The following is a 22,046-nucleotide window of genomic DNA, read 5'->3' as shown; positions in this document are numbered from 1 at the left end:
AATCTAAGTTGGTTGGGACAGCAAGCAGCCGAAAGGTCTTCAAAATGGTATGATATGGAGAATATGCATGAAAAGAATGTAAATCGTGGCTTGTTTCTGCGAAATCGTCATTTTGTCCCAAAATCTCCGAGTAGACCCGAAAATTAATGAGATGGTCACATGATTATATAGTTGGCTTTCAAAATGGCGGACCTGGGTCAGAAGCGTCCGATTTTAGGAGTATAGTTTCCTGTTTTACCAGGAAATTTCGCACGAGCGGTGCTCCTTGTCCACATCGGTACATTCCTGAACACTCCAAGCAACTATGAGGGAGAAATCGAGAAAGAAGAAAGGCCGGACGTGGGCCGAAGCCGCCAAAATGGTGGGTGAGTTTGTGGTGACACCTCGAGTTAGAGGGGTCACACAAAGCAAAGGCGGGCCCAAATCTTTTCAGCGTGGTGCAATAATTACATCGACGATGTACCTTCGCGTCGGGGTACATGTACACAGGCGTCTGTTGTGCACTACTTTGTATTTTCGTGGCCTTTCCTTTGTAATACAAGAGATTGTATCCGGGATTGTAGTTTGGATCGTCATCGTATATGTTTTACTGTGGAAGAGTTGCCGTTGAAAAATCTGTCTGTGCAAAAAATTATGTTGGTGCATGGTGAGGTGGGCCTAGCTTGTTGTAGTGTCCACAGTTTCTTAGAAAATTACTGTACCAGCTTTTTTTTTTTTTTTGGCAAACACGAAATGCACAGATTAACGAAATGAGAAAGTGTTGGGAGTCTTAAAAATTTGTGGAAATCAAAATAGAATATGATGATGCCAGTTTTAGAAATGTGAAGTGTATGTGTATATAAAAGAATATGAAAATAGGACATATACCAGAATTACTCAGATTTGATTGATGGCGGTTTAGTGGCCCAGTTCATCTGCTGTGTACAGTGATTGGAATAGACAGATTCCAACAAGGGAAATGCAAATATTGTACAATGGCAGCTCTTTCTTGGAACCCACCACCAGCAAGCTATCAATAGTAGTGCTGTGGTGGCATTCCATTGCATAGGGTTTACATCTACATCTACATCTATGGATTTCTGGACAAAACCCCTCACTGATCACAATGTATAAAGGGGGGGGGGGCAGTACCCTGGTGCGACCGGTGGTGGTGCACAAAAAATATATAGTATGGCAATGTGAAAAATTGAAACTGTGATATAACATGTTATACAAAATAGTTGGCCAGGGGACTTTTTAATTTTTCTATGTATCAACACAGTCACTACAACCAGCAAACATGTATGCATGATTAAGGTATCCTTGACAATAGTTACCTGTGTGTGAAAGGTACATTTGTACATGTACAGTACATGTACGTCGATGAAGGATAGACTTAGGTAATGAGATACTCAAGGAAACTGTTACTCCATCAAAATCTTGCTTTAACTTCCTTGACTTGAGTAACAGTTTTCTTGTGTATACATTTGTACATGTATGTCATGTTCAGTAGAGTCAGACTCCCTCTTGAGTCATTGCCAAGATGTGAGTCATACTGATGAATACAACATCATGTACCTACTTCAATATCGATGTATCACATTCATATTTAAAACTAAAAGCTTCCATGTTATCACTTGTAAGCATATGTATAATATATATATATAACATGGAGTGATTGAATGAGGACATGTAATTGTTTAATTGTTAATTACAAGCAAACTCCATCACGTCATGGTTAGGCTAGGGAGTGGTAGGCAAAAAAGTGGGTGGCAGTGATTTGCCTGCCCTCCCAATGATTTGCATAGCGGACTGCCTGTCAAGAAAAATTGATGTAAACAAAAACAGTGATTGTTTGTATGAGCGCTGCAGTGAAATCAACTACATGTGTATGGATGTCACAAGGTTGTGATCATGTACATGTAATACACACTTTCTAAGTAGAGATAAGGCAGGAAAAATTGTGACCTGTTTATCCTAAGACCTTCATATGCCCTGTTTTTTGTCCGCCCTTCCCTAGTAAATTGGGCAGACAAGAAACAGGGCATATGATTATGAAGGATAAGCATGTTCTCCAACAATCTGTGCTTGGAGAGTATGTGCATAATATTGCTTGCTTGAGTTTGAAGCATTGAGTTAAAGATGAGTACTTCAAGCAGGCCCTGGAGGTTGTACATGTGATGTACAATGTTACATGTAATATTTCTTGCAAGAATTTGGCACCTTGAGTCTAAGACAACCACTTTTCTCTCACACAGGCCCTTGAGAAGTACCCCAAGACGCCCATGAGTCACAAGGAGATTCTTAGGATCATCCAGGAAGAGGGACTGAAGGAAATCAAGTACGTGTACAGTTTCCTGGAATTTGGTAACATCAACAACGATCTGGCACTAAAATCTGCCTTGTCATGCTGCTTGCTAGCTAGTTTTTCCATGTAGCACTTAGTTTTTCCATGTACGCTACTTACTCTAACAGTTTTTAACAATCAGCCACTTTTTTTTTCTTTCTACACTCACCAGGAGTCAGGACATCCATTTTGAAAATTTGATCATTAGACTAGTGATGGCTCATTGTTGATTCCAAGGATCTGAAATGTTCTGTCCCTGAAGTGAAGTACAGTACAACAATGTGCACAAGGAGAGGCTGTTATCTAAGACCTAGATATCTTGTGCCTAACCAGTATCATGTTTTTGTGGATCTAAATGAAGTCAAAGTCTTATGAAGATGAATTTTTATGTAATCGATGCTTTATATATTATTATTAATTTATAATGATCAAAATGTAACTTTCTTTATTTGTGGGACAACCATCACCAGCTGATTCTGCCTGCGTCGGACCATTAGTTGTAAAAACATGTATACTATCATTGCCAATAAACGCTTTTTATAAAATTAATGTTAGTAAAGAATTTACAATTCAATATTATAATGAACATTCATCAACAAGTTGACAGGAAAACTCCCTCGGGACCCATCTACCTTGCATATACATGTAGAAAGTTCACCTGCAAAAATAAACCAAGCACACATGTAACATAGATGCTAGACTGTGTGCCAGAAAGGGGGGGGGGGCACTACAAAATGTAGGTACATGTAGATTGTAGATGGCATTGGCATCTGCATGATCACTGCAAACGTGAGCTCTCTAGTCATCTGTAGTCTAGACATAGCACATCTCTTCCTGCAACTGTCTTACCCAGTCAAGCTATCTCACTAAATGTCCTAATATGATTACCTACTTGTTTCCTACATGATTTGATTTGATGTGTATTTTGTGGTGATTTTTATTGCAAGTCTCTTTTGATTTTTCTGCCATTTTCCTTGGATATTTCTTGTGAAATTGTGGTGTATTTCTTTATTGCCATGGTGCCTCGTGATTTTTTCTGTTTTCTAATGGACCTGTGATTTTCTGTCTGTTCAACACACACTGTGTCGTGCTTGTGGACATGTCTAGAAGGTAAGAGGACATACCTGCAGGGTTGGACAGTCGGTAGTGTAGAGCACGTTGCTGGATGAAAGAATCTTTGGGATGAGTCCTCTTTTAGTATCTTACTCTGACTCCAAGCAGATGTTGTTGGGGAAAATTGTGACCTTCTTTATCATTGCATCATTTTTTGTCTGCTTTACCCCCAAAATCGGGGCATATGATAAGGTCACAATATTCAGCATCAACCTCTGTTTGGAGAGGATCCTCATTGACTTTTTTCCATGATGACTTATGATTATAATATGAATAATAATATAATAAAATAAACGTTGGATGAGGCAAGCCTTTTTGAGATGCTGTTAATCTGTCTTTTAAGCATACAAAAAAAATGTTTTTTTACTTTGTTCAGGTAAAGATGCTCAGGTCTGGACCTGTGCATAAATAATTTTACGAGTATTAAGTATGTATGGAACTGAAAGTGAAATGTTGCTTTTCATCCAGCAAGTGCTATAGTGTACAATTTTGTTAACACCATAGTTAGTCAATGTTCAAGTCATCGGGTACAACTACTACAAGCTTTCGATAGGACATACATATATCATGTAAATGTAAAGCATAATAATTTCAAAATGGACTCCTTTTTAAATTGAAATTTGGTTAATTATTGCGTTCCTTGTAAGAGCATTCTGAATTTCCTGTTACACATACAATATTATTAGTGTTCCATTGCAATATAACTTGTGTAGGCAGAAATCATTGCCATTCTGTCAACTCTGACATCTGAAATTGGCACATGTTATCATGTATGAAAGTGTTACCACACATTCTATACATAGTCTACTCATCAGTTGCTTCAAGGTACTTCCTATCTCTGCAAAAAAAATTGCTATGCTGGTCAGCAATACTAAGCAGATGTGCAGTGGGCACTTATAGAAGTAGAGCTTTGAGTGCAGCGAGTGCCCCACCCTAGGTAGTATGTAGTTTTTCCTATACTAGTCTAGAAAAGGCACAAAAAAATAAGGCTTGTGTATGACTTGCACAGTCATATCATGGTTAATACAGGTACAGGTACAAGAAGGGTAAGCAAATGCTGCCAAAACTTTTATAGCAAATTGTGTACTTTTTCATTTTACAGTTTCATTATGACTGCAAAAAAATCATCTCTATGACAGTATGTAATTTATAAGGCTTTATTACATGTACACATGTACATCTATAACACATAAACTTAAGACATATATCCTAGATGTATGAATGATAAATGGTGGTATACAGATATGCTATTTAAATTATTATAGTGTCATGTTTTCATTTCAAGTAGTGACAGGGAGTAGAGAAAATGAATGGTTTGGATTTTGGAAAGCTTTTTTTTGTAAAATAATTATTCCATGACACACAATCACACTCAGATACTCGCACAAATTAATGATGTTTCATAGTACAGAATTTTTCAATAATTAATACAAGTAGCATCCAAAAATGCTTGGGATCAGGAATATGCATCATCACAAACCTTACTGTGGAGAACATCACACCTGACTTGTATGACAGATGAAGGTAGACATTGTTTTTGATGAGATTACAAGAACATGTGAGATTTTCAGATTTACTACTACTACTAGTATTTTTACACTGTCAAAACAGCTTTACAGAGAAAACTTTGTATTTTTCTCCTATAGGGAAGCATACTATGAACAGTAATGATAGTGCTAGTGTTAAATTATTTCAAGGATATTATGTATGAATATATCAATGCTGTTAGTATGTTCTGGTGGGAAGTATAGAGACATGTTTGCTAATAAATATGAAAGCTTGATGATTGATGATGCCCCCCTCCCCACAGTGGAACCACCCCCCTGGCCTGTCTGAACGCCATGTTACACTCCAACTCTCGTGGGGAGGACAGCCTGTTCTACAAGGTGGCTGGCAAGATGGGGGTGTATGGACTCAAGGTAAAGCAATGTCTTAGTAGTGTATGTCAGGGGTTGACTAGCATGTTGGGAGAATGTACCTGTGCCTGTGCAAAACCCAGATTTTTCATGGCCAGGCATTCGTTTTGCCCATTGCTGACGATATCTATTCTGGCACAGCATTTGAAAAATATAGACGGGGTGCCACCTCTTGTAAGATGTAATATGTTTTGTGTGAATGTATCCAGAACTGTGCTTTATCCAGAACTATGCTCAGGCACGGTTCTGGGTAATTCACACATACCCTGAACTGTGCCTGGAGCAAATCTATGCTCGTGGATATGCGGAGACTGTCCAAAACCGTGCCTGATTCTAACCTATTCATGCACAGAACTAGACAGACATGGTTCCAGATATGATATCTTGGAAGAAGCAAGCACTTTAGGGCCGTTCATATCATGTTTTGTCATGTTTGTCCCAGAGCGATCTTCCGGAGGGAGTGGAGCGGTTTTACCAGGACGACTCAGAGCCAGAGTCCAGCCAAACAGACACGAGTGTCAGCGACGGACAGGCCGCTCCTATCAAAGGGAAGGAGAAAAGGAAAGGTGAGAGGATTTTTTACCTTTGTTTCATTATGAAATGCTCAAATTATCCTGCTGGCTGGCAATAAGTGTTACCTACAGCTTAGCTTGGAGTCATCTGTGTAATGAGCTCGGTAGTAATTCTGATGCAAGGCTGAACTGTAAGTTCCAAGCCATACTTTGGACCCCAACTTGGGTAAGTCCAATTTTTGTGTTAGAAATGACAGTTCGACTTTACTTCAGAGTTATATACGGCTGTGTCACAGTGGATATCACATGTCCATGTTGACGTAAATGTTACTCTCCAAAGCAGAGGTTTTGACCTTTCCTACCATTCTTGTCCTTGCTCTAGGGAGTAATTGCAACTACTACTCTAGAAATGTAGATTTTAAAGAAAGGCAGCAAACAAGACCAACAAAATCTAACCCCCGACTGATATCTTGGCTTGAAGATTGCATCAGTGCACTAGTACCTTGCCCTGTGGGAAAGCCCCCCAGGTCATTAGACTTGGAATGTCAGTTCCATTGTTCACACTTGTTGGTGGGGTGATAATAAGACAATGACCCAGTCACGGTGGGGCCAAGGGAACAGTTTTGGCCAGGATTAACGGCTTTTACCGCCAGATCTAGATTCTTGGGTAAATGTGTCAACCTGACATTTGTGCCTGTAATCTGGTAAGCAATACTATGCCAATAGGGAACTGGTAGCCAAATGGCTACTTCAGTGTGCTAAAGGTTAATGGATATGGACAGCAACTTGACACAGTTACACCAGTGGTGACACCAGTATTGAAATGTGCACGTCAGCAGAGCGTATTTCACCTGTGAGAAACCAGTTTATATTATTCATTGCACGAAGGTTGTATTCATGTATTTAAGGTGACATCCTGTCCATAGCTGTCAAATGTTGGCCCAAAAAAGATGTTGTTTGTAAAAGGTAAAATTCTGATACAGGCATCCAACCTAAGTCATAAAAACTTGTGTTTCACGCTGGCACAATACGTTCTGCCAACATGCTTTAGAAATGTGCGTTAGACAATTGTATATCTCTCTTTATAAATTGGTGGCTAAATTTCTCTTGACAGTTTTGTGTGTGAAACTCCCCGAAGATGAGCTAGCCGCGGCCACCGCCATCCTGAACACGCCAGCAGCGGCCGCCATGAGACAGCACCATGAGCACTCCTACACTGCCATCCCCGGGACCTCCTACCAGCCTGGTGCCAGCAACCTCAGTCCCAGCAAGGTGGGATCTTCACATAGCAAGGTGGGTTTCAGATGTGTTTCTGGGATGTTTGTGACTCTGTAGTAGCCGCCTTGTGAATCAGTTACAGCAAAGTAGGAGCCTCACATAAACGTATATAGCAAGGTTATTTTTTTATTTCTCTATGTTTTCTGCTTTAGCTGCTAAGTACATGTAGGATATTCACATAGCAATTGCAAGTTGTGTTTCTTCTAGCCTCTTCCACCCTACTCTCCTGGAAGAGGTTTAGGCTGCAGCTAATTTTTGACATATTTGTAGGCATTTTATTACCTTTACTCTGGCATTAGCCTTTCTTTTTGGTATCAATATATTATGGGGCCTTTTTTTCTGGTATCTTTTTTTCTAAAGTTTACTAGGTTCCCAAAGATTCCCAAATACAGCACAGAAAAAAGCATTGCAATTTTTTTTGAGCGGGGGAGGGAATTTCCGGGTTATCGGTATATCACTGTCACAGTTGTTTTATAGTAACACTTCATAGCAAATTGCTTTTGGCAGTGAAATTGCCACCAACGTTTACAAGGTGCCTGTCAACGTTACGTGATACAGTTGTAGTACACGCCACTGCCTGAGGACTTTTCTTGACTTGGGAGGCAGCCAAACGAATTGACGTCAGTGCTCGGCAAAGTTTGAAGATAACTGACGGCCTCTGTATTTACTCTGACATCCGAGTCTCGCCGTAGTTGATTCAGGTTGACGCTGATGGGTGGGCGCACACGGGATGAGCCGCTGAGAAGCCCATCGATGCCGACAGCAGGGGAAGCAAATGAAGTGATCATTCTTTCATAACTCAGCTGTTTGCCGTAGATAGCTTTAGGCAGAACAGTCTGTGTCTCTAAGTTGCTTTTCAACAACGTTAGTTGGAGTAATTGGTCTGATAGCTGCATTGTTTGAAGTCAAAACTGCCCCAAAACTAAAGACTGATCTCCAAGCAGGTCTTTTGGTGGCAAAGTTGTAGCCAACTGCGAAGACAGTATCCAATAGGCCATCATTGATTGGACTGGTTGTCAGAAAATGGTTCATAGAAGGTCACAATCTTCCCAATCAACTCTTCTTGGAGAGCACAAGAAGACCACTTAGGGGAAATCCGGTCTATGTGGACATTTGTCTATAGAGATATAATTGTGAAAAATTATCTAACCTATTCTATGGGACCACCCACCCAGAAATGGTCATACTGACTAAATGGTCCTTGGCTTGTATAGAGGTGTCACAGATTTGACTGTACATGTGTGATGCAATATTCCTGGAAGTTGCATTAGCTAGCCCATACATTACGATGCATGTACAGTTGACATCACTAAAATAATATCTTTTTTTTTTACTTCTTTAGCATCACCATCACCATAGCAAGCGCTCCCTGAAGCATGGCATGAAGCACTCCCACAAGAGGAGGAAGAAGGGATCCAAGGACATCCCCAGACTCATCCTCAAGCCTGTCACTCCACCTGGTGATGCAGCAGGTTAGTGCAGAAACCATTGTTATTTATTTCAAAATTTATTTCTTTTATACGTCATAGGTCAAAACAGCAAATAAAAGTCCACTTTGTATATAAACCCAGTACATGGACCAGTGTAGGTGCAGATAATCATAATTTATCCAATTTTACCTGCTCCAAAAAGGCATAAACCTAGTATAGGTTAGATGCAGGTAGACATCAAAAATACCTGCACAATTAACCTGCATATACCCAGTACACGGACCAGTGCAGGTTAGGTGTAGGTAGTTAGGTAGTAAGAAATACTTGCACTGCTCCAATTTTACCTGCACTAATTTAAGGAGCATATGCATCCAGTACATGTATTTCGAGCCCAGGTGCTCACTAAAGCCAGAGTTGTTCTCAGTGGTTGTGTTTCCCTTTCTTGCAGGTTCCTCCAGTCAGTTTCCCTCGTTTAAGGAGTACACGTCGGCAAGCTCCACCCTGTCCAGCCTCACGGCCAGTACCCAGTCCCAGACATCCCAGGCACCCACTCTAACATCGCTACTGTCCTCGCTTCCTGGGCTCAGCAGAAAGGTAATAATGCCTGTAATATGCAAGAGGAGGAGACCTGTATACAAAATATCTGCAGAAATCTAATTATATTACCCTTGGGGATTTTACAAAGATGTTACTATATTGGTTTACAGAAGAGAAGTCAAACCCTTCAGACATATAGTTTTAGACATAGTTCTAGACAGCTACCTTTATCGCATAGACTTTAGTTATTTTATACTCTGTTTCATTGTTCTTTTATGTTTTGTAATTTGCAATTAGCCTCCGGGCAAGAATTTGCAATAAACTTTTCAATATATTCAAAATTTATCTTGCAATAAATAAATTTCCATTGGTAGATTAATTAACAACCCTTTACTTCCAACACAAATAATTTGATTTTTTTTTTCCACAGCCAAGAAGAAGATCTCAGAAAAAGCTTCCACCTGGTAAGAAAGATCAGACCAATTTTCCTCTAGTACATAACATGTTATTTGAAGGACACCAAGTTAATGGTAATGATACTTTATAGTCACATTAATAAGAATGCATTCTACGTGGCTGTATTTTTGCCCACTTACATCAGCTAAAGGTGTTTATTAGTTGAGGAAATACATGTTTTATATCTGTAAAAGTCCAATCATTTTCAAGCTGAAAGACTATTGATATTGCACATTGGGAAACTCATAGCATAAAGGTATACAATCTTGTATAACATATTCTGTTTTGTTGTTTCAGCTGCTCCTATTGACCTGACCAAATCAGGAAATATTGATGTGGAAACTCCAGACTCCATCTTTGTCAACACCAACCTAAGAGTAAGTCACTGTTAAAATTTAATGTTTTATATCTTATAAATACAGATGGCAATATTTTTTTTGAGACCTTTTTCATTGCTATCCTTTTGTGCCATGATCAGATAGAAAAAAGAATGTGGCCATGGTAAAAATTTGACATGTACATGTACCTGCATATACTGTAGTACATGACCAGTGGAAGAGTATCTCAACTGTTCATTAAGGTCATTGAGTGAAAATGCTCCTAGATTACTTTCCTTTTTTCACTTTATTTGCTGCTGCCCAGGTGTTGGTGAACAAGCGCACTTCTGCAAGCCTGCCACTGTCTGATCACACTGCAGAAAACACACAATACAACATTGATCCCTATAATAGGTATAATGAACTTTTATTTCCTTCCTTCCCAGGCATTAGTAAACAAGCACACGTTTGCGAGCCTGCCGCCGTCCTACCAGTACCAGCTCCTGCTGCAGCTGCCCGAGTGCGACCGTCAGATCGGTGGGGACGGGACCGTCAAGCTCAGCAGCACCGCGCTTAGCAACGAGTTCTTCACACGCGCCTGTCTGGACTGGAAGGAGAGGCTTGCCGATGGTAAGATGTGATGGGAGGGGATCCTCGGGGCTTCTAGAAAGAACTTGGGGCTGGGAATACTGGAAGCAGAATTTTTATGCACTTTTGTGTGCCCAAAATTGGAGCCATGTACTTTTTTTACTGTGGTGTACTGTTGCAGGGTTATATGTATAGGGTTGCCTAAGTAAAGTAAGGTACTGTTGTACACTAGTAATATACAGCATATTCATAAAACATGGAGCAAATTGTCCTTGCAGTAAAAACTTAATTTCAAATTAAACTTAATTCCAAATTTCAAACTTAATTGTGCCAAAATGTACGAATTTACAGTCTGTACAGTAAAACCAACGTAATAAGTTATTATTACATTATACATGTTCAATAATGTCAATCGCGATGGTTACATATCAACACAATTTAAAGCAGGGTTTTTGTTCGAAATCAATTAAGTCAAAAGGTTAATGCCCAGTACAAATATATGCTCAGTTTTTGGAATGGTTTGGTCCATTGTGTAAGAGACAGCTCTCCCTGTCTGTCTCTTAATGGTGTGGTCCCTTGACCCCCAGGTGTTTCCTTTCTGTCCAGGTGAGTTCACACCTGAGATGCAGCTGCGCCTCAAGCAGGAGGAGGAGAAGGAGAGGGCCAAGCTGGACCCCTGGAAGGAGAAACACTATGAAGCCTTCTGGGGACAGAACAGGTTAGGACCAACCTGTAAATCTCGGTCCCAAATTTAAAACTGAAATGTGAAAATGTGCTCTGTGAAAACACAACAGAACATTTAATGTAGCTGGATAGATTTTAATAACTGCCAGACATTCAAGTAGCATTCACGACTTTCAGGGACTAAATAAAAATAATGGAATTTTTACAGAAGGAAAACATATTGTTTTTGCTCTATTTTTTCCCCAAACATGACCTTGACCAGACATCTGTCACCTTTGGTGTTGGGTTACATTATGTAGCAGGACAGAGTTTGATGTGATTGAAGAAGAATTAACAGAGCAGTAGTTTGCTATGCTAGACCATGTGAAAGTAAACATGCATTTTCTTTGCAGATGTTACCTTTCTACATGTAGTTTATCTATTTATCTAATAAGTATCTGTACTTTAAAAGTTGTGTTTCTTTTCTTTTTCAGCCCACAGTCTTCTCCTTCCAAGAAACAGAAGCCCATCCCCAGCACTGCCTCCCTGCTACAGGACCTCTCTATACCGACCGCAGGCTTGCTAAACACTGCTTTGTCAGGAACCTCTTACACTAGTGGACTCCGCTCTCTGTCTGTAGCCCAGTCGCTGATCATGGCTGCACAGAAATCTCCCGCTGAACAGCACACCTCGCTGTCCGTAGCCAATCAGATGGCAGCGGCGACCGGATCCGCAAGTGCCAGCCTGGCTGCTATTGGTCAAAAGGCGCTGTCTTCTCATCATCATCACAAGAAGCCAGGCCACGTTTCTTCTTCGAGTCATCATCATCATCATCACCAGAGACAAGCGCACCAGTCTCAGCGTCACCATTCCTCCTCTGTACATGAGAAAAGCCCCACCCACCAGAAAATACCCTCTTCTGCGACGTCATCTGCGGCGTCACAAAAAGCTGCTGTATCATCAAGCCACTCACAACAGACTCTGTGCTCAGCGGAGACTTTTTCTAGGACATCCATGCCTGGTTTTTCACCAGGTCTTGAACCGACGGCGCTCCAGTCCGGAGCCGTGGCGCAACAACAGGGGGCGTCACAGCAACACGGGCTTTACGGGGAGCCGACGGCGAAACGGAAAGTAGAAATGGTTAAACAGATCGTGCCGGAGAAGAGGCCAAAGTTGACCCAGCCGTCTATAGGGGCGCCGCAGAAGCCGGTCTCGCAGCCGAGAACACTGGCACAAATCAAGGCACAGACTCAGGTAATGACTTACTGCTGTCTGTGTGATCTCATTGGTAGAGACTCCGCTCTGGCAGAATCTGCAATTCTACCAGTAGAGGTCTGGATTGGAGTCTATATCAACCGAAACTCTGATTGGGATCTCTGCTGGTAGAATCCTGGAGTCTCAATTTTAGGATATTCATTAAAAAGACAGCAAAAATTCCAACTTGGATTTATGTCACTTTAGATCAATGGATTGACTTGAAATTTAGCATTTGTAAATGAGATTAACCACCATAATGTACAATTTCCTTACCTTACAGCCTCGGATGTACATTTAGAATACATGTTCAATACACTGTGGTGTCACCCTGTACTGATGAATGTTTCCTTTCTGTGTAGGCTAAAGTGGTAGGAAGACCAGTACAGGGACAGACCAGAACGCTGGCCCAGATCAAGGCCCAGACCGCTGCCAAACAACAAGGGGGAGCGAAAACCCTGGCACAGATCAAAGCACAGACACAGGTGGGTAACTAATGTATGAATCCTGTATGAGAAGAGGTGGGGTGTTATCTGCTGAGCATGTCTCTTTATTTCTTTATTTGAATGTACCACATGCAAAAACAAGTGGAAGGGAGGACAAAACAGGTGTATCAACGCCTTTACAAGTTGTCCTCCCAAACCTGAAATGATAATACAAAACAATACGAAACCAAGTCAAACAATAAACATTGGTCATCAAAAATCAGTAGACGTGAAATATACAATTCGGTAAAAATTATACACAGAATTAATTATGTACAAAAATTATCAAATATCATTATGTACAGAGTAAAAAGCTAATTATGATACTAATGCAGCCTTAAAGCTCATGTGGTTGTTGTTAAGGTCTATTGATAATGTGTCGATAAGGTCTCATGTGGTTGCTAGAATTTCACTTTTTTCTGGCAATCTCGTCAAGGCCATCCAAAACAAAGGAAACAGCTGTTAGTAAATCTTAGATACAAGTAATGTCATAGATGATAGCTATTCAGCACCAAGGAGAGGATAGAGATAGAGCAATAGCTTGGCACAGTGAAAACTGCCCAAGAAGACCACTCAGATGACCAAGAAAATCTGGTCAATGCAGACGGGTGGTCACTGTAGACAGGATTCTTCATGCTTGAGTCAAAAAGTGGTCACAATGGCCAGGCTGTCTGTATGTAGAGGTGGTCACTTGTATAGGTTTGACATTACTGGCTACTGGGATGTCCTCAGTCCTTTGGTGGCTCTTGAAACCAGGTTTGCTGGTACAATGATATGAATGTACTCCCGGGATGCACATGTACGGTGTCAACCACATTAAGAGTCTGCCTCCCCTTATTTTATTTTATTATGGGTTCACCACACCACACCCATATTGCTTTTTCTGATGTTTCTTCTCCTCCTTCTCCTTCTTCTCCTGCCATTTTTTAAATGGATTCAGCTTCTTCATTTTAGGGCCCGAGGTCCTGAAATTTGGTATGGAGGTACAGTGGGCAAATACCCCTAGGCGTTTTTTAAATTATTGTGATACAGGCTTTTAGAATGGTTTTATTTGAGTTTTTTGGCTGTGTTATAGCAAATGTATTACTGTGTTAGTGTGCCTTGTTTACCACGTTTGGGCATGAGTCATCACAATGGAATGCAGGGCATCAACCAATAGGCATGCAGCTTTCCTCTATTCTTCTTGCTGATTGGCTGTTGGGATTTAACTTGATTAACAGACTGCACAGAGCATTTCCACCTGCACAGAGCATTTCTTGCTGATTGGCTGTTGGGATTTAACTTGATTAACACCTGCACAGAGCATTTCCATACTGACAGTATGTTTGTATTCAAGTGTTTTGGTAGGGATTTCAAGCTTTCCTGCTCCAGCATTGGAATGCGGGGCATGGTACTTTTTTTTTATTTTGAAAATCAACAGTTTGCATTATGCAATTAAAAATCCAAACCAATAAAGTAGGGAATAGCTATCTAACTGTTGTTTTAGTTGTATTTTACTTCATATTATAGTTATATCAATGTAAATCATTGTTTTCCCTTGTGTTTCTCATTCTTTCCCTGCCATGTCGTAAAATGTGGTGAACCCATCGCTGTATTTGCTCCAAAGCAAATATTGGCCTTTCTAGTTCACATTTATTTTTCGAGGATTGGGCAAAAAAGTTATGAAACTTATCAGCCCTTTCTTTACACATAAAATGAAACAATAAAACAAAGTAATAATAATAATAAGAAGAAATGACAAAGGTACATAATAATGCCTCCCCTTCCAGGCCTTGAGAGCAGCGAATCAACAAGGCCGTACCAGGACCCTGGCTGAGATAAAGGCCCAGACCAAGGCCAAGCTGCAGGCCAGGACCCACACACAGATGCAGGGCAAGCTGCAGGCTCCGGTAAGGATCAGTCTTGTCATGTTTGCACTTGTATTGTATTGTAGTACAAGGATTAAGCTCTTACGCATTATAAAATAGTTCAGCTGGAGTAGCTTTCAGATTGCATCAACCATGTTTAATAGGCTAGCAAAAGGAAAGTCACGTGACATAGAGGTTAAAGGACACATAACTCTAGCCTCTACCAGGCTTCAGAAGCAGCTGGACAGAGTAGAAATTGGCCAAATAGGCAGATAACATGCCAGGGGAGTTGGTCCGCTGAAAGAGTACAGTTTGCCATTCCTCTAGCAGACCAACTCCTCTGGCATGTTACTGCTAGTATCTCTCTACATGTATTTGGCCAATTTCTACTTTTTCCAGCCACATCTGAAGCCTGGTAGAGGCTACCGTAAACCCCTAACAATGGTTTCCCGTGTGCCCACAGGTTGGAGCAGCTCTACACGTGTCTCCCACCTCTCCAAACCGGACAGGGCTGATGTCGTCATCACCCGGGCAACCCAGGGTGGCCACGCCCCAGCAACTGTCCACGTCTGCGGCGGCGGCAGGTCACACTGTTGCCACGGTTACGGAACCAAAGACTACGGTACCCTTCTCTGCACCCGGGTCGTCCGTGCAGCTCACGCATCAGGTTGTCATCATTGTGCCTGTCTTGCATGTATAAATACCAAACTATTACAATAGCGCTTTTCTCTCTGTATATTTTTGTACGTTCTTCTTATTATTATCATCATACTTTTTCTCTCACTTGTGGTCGTGGACGTTTCAATCAAGTTTGAAAAAAATGAATGCTGAGATTTTATGAACTTGTTATCTGGTGACTTGACTAAAATACAAGCTCAGTGTGAACGCATGCATGGAGTTATTTGACTGCATTGCTCATTTGGAGTACCAAGTTCCTTCAACTAACAGGGTAGTCACTGGAAGCAATATATCCTTCCCCAAGAATGTCTTCAAAAGTCTCCAACCTGTTTAGTGCATAGTTTTCCACCTCTCACAAGATGTTGCAACTTTATTTCAGTACTGTTCACTACTTTAACTCAGGCCCTCGCAAATGAACAGCAGATTTTAATTCCTGTAGCAGTAATGTCAAAGGGCAATCCCACCATACAGTTTTAGGATGAAATATGATAATTTTTTGCACTTTTGATGAAATACAAATTTGCTATGTATGTTTTTGCCCTATTGTCCATGAATTGTAATCATGTAGGTCACGAATAGTGACAGAAACTACCGGTAGTGGCATTTTCAGTAGTTCGAAAGGTGCATGGCAGCTGATCAAAGTGTTTGAAATATGTGGGTTGTGACCATCTTTGAATAGGTTCAACTACGCCATAAGACTAAGTCCAAAAAAGTACGGAAAGTTTTTCCTAACTGCCAAGCACCTTATTTATATCGATTTGAAAGGAGTCAAACTGTCGTAAGTTGAAGCTGTGGCTTCAGGTTACTCAAATCCTATAATATCACAACTTACCAAAAGGGTACTGTGCTATCTGTGATTAATTTCATCCAGCTGGTGAATGATTCAAAAGCAATATTCTTTACTCACAACCATGTTTAGATGACCCTCTGTCATCTTCATCAGTGCATGCAATTATAACTGGTTGTCAAAACATGGCTCTTGTGGTTGTGAATAGAGAACATTGCTGTTGGTTACTGTAACAGTGAACAGTTTTGAGATGAAAGTAGGGCTAGAGCATAGGGGAGTAAGCAAAAAAAGCCATTGAATATAGATATGCAGCACTTGTACCAACAATGGATTGAACTAAGTATAGGCAAGGCCTCGTTGAAATCTCTGAAATGTCCTCTCTGTATCTGCTGTTTATTTGCACAGAAGAAAGTTACAACTGTTACAAAATCACTCTGTTCTGTTCACACCTTGTGAAAGGTCCTCTAAGTGTAGATTAAAGCCTATTTTGAAAAAACATCTGTCTTTGTGTAGTAATTTGTAGGTGAGGAAAGTAAAGAGATGAACAAGAAGTTGTGTAGGATTGTTGTTGGAACTTGGTCTTCATTCTTTGGTGTGATTATTTTTGTTTCAGAATCAGATGAAGGCTATCTGTGCAGATAATTAGACCTACTTTTTTTGTCTAGGACTGTCTATCCAAAACATTTGAAACTGAAACTATTGCTATTGATGACTCTTCAGTGCAACCTTTTCTGTATCCAACTACATTGTTATTATCAAGTCTTCCGACTACTTTCCTTGAGCAGCAAAACGTTTCAAACGTAGTTCTCAATGAACAAGATTGAAACTATGTGTATTCTAACGTAGGGAACAAAGAACACCCTTAAATGCGTTGTGTAATTATGATTTAGGTGCATTAATTTGTTCTTGGCTCTATAGGATTGTGAAAATTGTAGAATTAGTGACACTTTTATAAGATAAATTTGGGACAAAATAAAACAACAGTAAGTTTAGAATCTAAAACAATATGCTGTAGTAACAAGGTCAGAATGTTGCAAACTCATGTAGTAAAGTTGTACAGATGACATAAAAATTACACCTTGTCATTTGACCTTGCTGTAACAAATCGGATGACAGATTGAGACATAACCTTGTTATGTGACCAAGCTGTGACTAATCAGGCGTGAGAGATTGACATGTAACATCAGGTTATGCTTTCCAGGTGGCAGGCACACCAGGGCACCTTACAAGCCAGACAGAGGCAGCAGCACATTCGGGCTCAGCAGATTCGAGGCTCTCGGTTCCACAGGCCCCACAGAAGGTGGCAGAGGAAAGCCTGTCGCAGCCACTTGTCGACAGATCACACATGAAGAACATTACGTTGGTTGAACTGATAACCGGCAAACCGCCTTCAGATAAACCGACAGGTATAAGTACCACAACAGACACTTCTTCACGGAGACCTAGTACACTGGAGGTGGTACCACAGACTTCAGAGGCGTTCAATGTGAAGTCGAGCCAGTTTCCGGCAAAACTCCTGGAAGCGAGTTCGCCGGCAGACTCGATCTCGAGCAGTGGTAGTGTGAGCAGCGAGAGGAGTGCGGCCAGCGTGCATTCGTTACCCCCGCACGGGGGTTCCCGGACGCTCAGAGCGTCGAAGGTTTCCTCCCACTACCTCCTGTCTTCCTCCACGCAAGCCTTGAAACACCAGCTGAGGGACATCGCTGGAAAGGCCAGAAGCGTTGCCGCGAGGCAGCGGAATCAGGACGAGCCTGAGCGGGCATCCAGCGCGCCTCCTGTGACCGGCAAATTCTGCGAGAACGAGGTAGAAAATGTCCGCGCAGCCAGCGTCGCAAGCGTACCCGTCATAGCCGGCGTTTACGAAAACGGCCAGGCCTCGTGTGCCATGCAAGGAAGCAACCTTTCAGCTGACACGAGTCTAACCCATGTCAACAGACCTGTGTCCAACAGTGCCGGAATGTTGACTCCAGTGCAAGTAGCTGCAACGGCGGACAGTAGCGGTGTCACTGCGCCGCCCGGCTTCGTGAACACCCAGCACGTCGGTGTCCCGGTTAGCTTCGTCGGGTTCCCGAACGTGGTTCGGCTGCCGCAGGGCGCGGCGCTCCCGCAGCACATCCAGGTCCCACAGGGCATGATCCAGTCGATCCAGTCGAACCAGGTGCACGTGGGCGGCGGCGTGATGCAGCAGATCGTGAACGTCTCCCCGCAGCAGCCGCCGCAGCTGCACCACCACCCGCAGCAGGTGCTGGTGTCAATGTCGTCGAACGGCGGCACCGCCATCCCCATCACCGTCAACCAGGTCAGCCTGCAACAACACCAACAACAACAACACCTGAACAACGCTAGCAACAACATTGCTGCAAACTGTGTACAGAACGCCAACAACGTCGCTGCCGTACAGAACGCAGCAGGCGGAACCGTCGCCGCAAACTGCGTTGGACCAAATTCCAACAACAGTGGTGGCCACGGTGCCGCGACTACGAACGCCGGGAGCAAGTGTTCCTGTAGGTTGAAGGCCATGGTCATGTGTAAGAGCTGCGGCGCGTTCTGCCACGATGACTGTATAGGGCCGTCTAGGCTGTGCGTTACTTGTCTCATTAAGTAACCTCGAACTTGTGCTGCTCAGATTTAAGTATTGTTGTCCCCCCTGTTACAGAGCACGTCGGCAGAACATACTGCGCTTGGCAAAACCCACAATGTATTGTGCTTAGCGCTTTGGCAGAATGTCTTGTTTAAGTTTGTATTTATGTATTAAAGGATGACATCCCGTCTGCAGTTTTCAAATGCTGTGTCGGAACAGAATCTGATATCATCTGCAATGGGCAAAATTCAGATGCAATGTCGACCAAATATCCAACAAAAATGTGAAAAATCTGGGTTTTGCGCAGGCTCAGTTCGTTCTGCGGACGTGCTCTGTCATTGCAAGTATGGACTACGTGTAGTCAGCCTGTATATAGTACCATTCTGTTGTAAGGGAGGCTAGAGGTATACAAAAAGCGATGATATTTTCATTGCATTATTGTACATGTATGTTAAAGGTAAAGCTTGTTGAAAATATCAAAATATGGATGGAAAATAGGATGATTGTGTAGAGGCAGCGATTCACTAAAAATTGTAAATGTTTACAACAAGCACTTGATTTGGCAAGGACAAAGGCTGCAAGCGTTATTTTACATGTCTGCAGATTTTCTAGAGAAATGTGTACCTTGTACCTACAATACATCTGACACAGTGTTGATGCTCACATCATGCCATTGGGATGAAATGTTGCAAAAAGGACCTGGTTTTAGGAAGATGTACAAAAATGCTGCAACATTTTTTCACACAGGTTTTTAAGGTTCTAAAGCTATGAATTCAACTAAGAGAGCAAAATGGTAAAACAATGATTAGAAGCAATGCTGACTGACGGTCCAACCAAGAATAAGGAAGGAACACATAACAGATAGTATACAGCTGAATTTTGTTTAAAAAGATTATTAGTCAAAGCTGCCCAATAAGACCACTCAGGGGACCTATAAAATCTGGTCCATGTGGACAGGTGGTCACTGTAGACAGGATTCTTTATGTTTGAGTCAATAGAAAAAATTATCGAAGGGACCACCATTGGCCAGGTGGTCCTCATGTATAGGTGGTCACTTGCACAAGTTTGACTGTACATGATTTGTTTTGTATATGCCAACAGCAGGCTCTAGCTGCAAAACAAGTCACTTTTGTGGGTGTGCAGGCATTTCCTAAGATGACAGGGTCCTGATGTGCTTTTTTTCTTACGTTAAAGAACTATGATGAGTGTCATGCACATACTTTTATACCGGTATATATATATATTGATATAATTGTGAATTTTTCCAAAACAAATTTTTTCTAGAGTCATCCTATTGTCAAGTTTATTCCCTTGTATTGTTGACTCTTGTTGCCAAAAGGGGAACTTTCAAAGGTCCATCCCTGAAGTAAATGGCCCTGAAGTATATAATATGATAGGCATGTTATGGCCAAGGATTCAGTATAACCTGTTGTTTCTGTGGGAGTGTATTGCAGCTGCCTGTAATGCATCATGCTGTTACTGTATATAGTAATTTATTTTCAAGGGTTTCTTGCAGTATTTTCTGAATGTTCATGGTGTTTTTTTTCTACTCTTGTGTGAAATGTACAATGTACTATCTGTGTGAGACTAGTTTCTGGGAAATGTTACTAAAACTGGATGTTACTACCGGTATAACTTTTACCTAAAAAAAGCCATTTTCACATTCAAAGATAAACTGATGAATTATAACTTCCCCGTGGACATATTGTGGGGTACTTCACCCTCCAAATTGAGATCAGTAAAGTGGTAAAGTGTCAGTCAATAGGGAGAGCTCCCACAGAAGTCCTCCCAGTTCTTGACACTGAATTATTTTATTGGGTCGGTGAATGATTGAATACCATAGCAAAGTTCTGTATCCACAACCATTTGTTTCACAAGACGGCTAACACGTGGTTGGGAAGAAAGAACTTTGCTATTCAATCAGTTGTTGAAGGAAAAAAAAATGAATTGTTCTTTCTGCCACTTGTGCATGTACAAATACCAAAGACTTATTAAAGGATGGACTGTTTTAAAGATTTTGGGTCTCTGTTTGGAGCAACAACTATGTAGTGGGAATGATAATAAATCTATTTGGTCTAGAATCCACTGGAACTGGCATGTTTCGTGATACTTTGGGTTCCAGAGGTACATGTACATGTATATTGGAGGTGTCCCGTGTTATTTGTTATCATTTGCAACACCTATATATGGAGTATGGAACTATGGATAGAAATTTGTCTCATGTCCTTTCTCGAACATTGTAAAAGAATCTAGGAAAAGGTTCTACTATAAATATAGGCACATTTTATATAGTGACCAACCCTATGATTGACATATTTTCAATGAAATGAAAACTTACAGTATTAAGCCTGGCAAGGCTGCCCAGTGTGTGGATGTACTTACATGTACCTGTGACCTGTGTACAACCATCAGTGTATTCTACATTTAGATTTAAGCCTTGTGCGAGCAAATGGTGTGTTTTCGAGTGTACTGTGAGAATATCTTATCGTCATCCTTAGAGCCATCATAACACAATTTGAAGGTTAAGTTCATTTCAAGAAGAGATGGTGGATTTGACTTTGTTCAAGGGAAAAAAAAGAAGGGAAATATGTGATCCAAGTTCTGTACAGAATTTGTTTAGGGGGAAATTATTCTTGGGTCTGATTTGATATGGACAAGCTGGATAGAATATCGTCAACTTGTCCATTGTGCATAATGTTACCCCTTTCATCCGGACTTTTTGGCATCGATTTATATCTATAAAACTTCAATGTTTCAAGCGAAGTAGAGTGAAGTAAGCAGTGTTCTAAAGTCGTGCCTATGTAAACATGCGGCGGTGTGGCACAGTGCCATCTGAAATGCAGTGTTATTATTTGTGCAAGCAGGCGCCCCTTGCTGTGTAAGGTCAAGAGGTCGAGGGTCATGTGTCTGGTTGCTCTTGACCTCCTGGTCAAGTCTGCTGTAAAAATATGAGATATTCTTGTACATAAACTTGCTGATGCAAGGACTTGGCTTGGTGTGGTTACTCGCATGTGTGTTGAAAATAATGGCAACATCAATGCTGATATTATTTTCAAATCAAATTTATTCAGTAAGGATCTCGAGGGCACACACACACGAATTTCGTCCTTATTACATAGGATTTACAAGCACAGATCACATTGAAACAATTATTTGTTACACTCCTCGTAACATGGTTTAACTGCCTTTAAAACATAAAACATGGTTATTACCAGAAAAGGGTACCGTACCGTACGTATAAACTGGATAATGTCATCATTTATAACAACGATGAAGGC

The 22,046-nt window shown here is 41.3% G+C and overlaps 1 protein-coding gene across 4 annotated transcripts; it reads left to right on the top strand.

Moving 5' to 3' along the window:
* Positions 1 to 167: 167 nt before the first annotated feature.
* LOC109482580 (putative Polycomb group protein ASXL2) lies at positions 168 to 20,286 on the top strand. Of its 4 annotated transcripts, none has more exons than XM_019785346.1 (17): positions 168 to 361; positions 2,238 to 2,320; positions 3,434 to 3,436; positions 5,250 to 5,358; positions 5,798 to 5,921; positions 6,982 to 7,160; positions 8,488 to 8,617; positions 9,024 to 9,169; positions 9,543 to 9,576; positions 9,866 to 9,945; positions 10,332 to 10,515; positions 11,080 to 11,191; positions 11,631 to 12,390; positions 12,753 to 12,875; positions 14,645 to 14,764; positions 15,186 to 15,389; positions 17,389 to 20,286. In XM_019785346.1, exons 1-17 carry the CDS (start codon positions 305 to 307, stop codon positions 18,790 to 18,792), a joined length of 3,852 nt encoding a protein of 1,283 aa, XP_019640905.1. In that variant the 5' UTR covers positions 168 to 304; the 3' UTR covers positions 18,793 to 20,286. The 4 variants fall into 4 exon arrangements, with proteins under 4 accessions (XP_019640905.1, XP_019640907.1, XP_019640908.1 ...); XM_019785349.1 differs by having other exon boundaries at positions 285 to 365; XM_019785348.1 differs by lacking the exon at positions 3,434 to 3,436.
* The last annotated feature ends 1,760 nt before the right edge of the window (positions 20,287 to 22,046 follow it).

The sequence above is a fragment of the Branchiostoma belcheri genome, unplaced genomic scaffold (assembly GCF_001625305.1).
Source record: "Branchiostoma belcheri isolate BF01 breed outbred unplaced genomic scaffold, Haploidv18h27 scaffold6, whole genome shotgun sequence".
NCBI lineage: Eukaryota > Metazoa > Chordata > Leptocardii > Amphioxiformes > Branchiostomatidae > Branchiostoma > Branchiostoma belcheri.
The sequence above is the reverse complement of the archived record's forward strand: the minus strand, read 5'-3'. Positions and strand labels throughout refer to the sequence as shown.

Excerpts from the sequence above, each read along its gene's own strand:
- LOC109482580 (XM_019785346.1), top strand. The coding sequence starts at position 305 with ATGAGGGAGAAATCGAGAAAGAAGAAAGGCCGGACGTGGGCCGAAGCC. Across the intron at positions 10,516-11,079 it reads GAAGGAGAGGCTTGCCGATG|GTGAGTTCACACCTGAGATG; the intron begins GTAAGATGTGAT and ends CTTTCTGTCCAG. Across the intron at positions 14,765-15,185 it reads AGGGCAAGCTGCAGGCTCCG|GTTGGAGCAGCTCTACACGT; the intron begins GTAAGGATCAGT and ends GTGTGCCCACAG.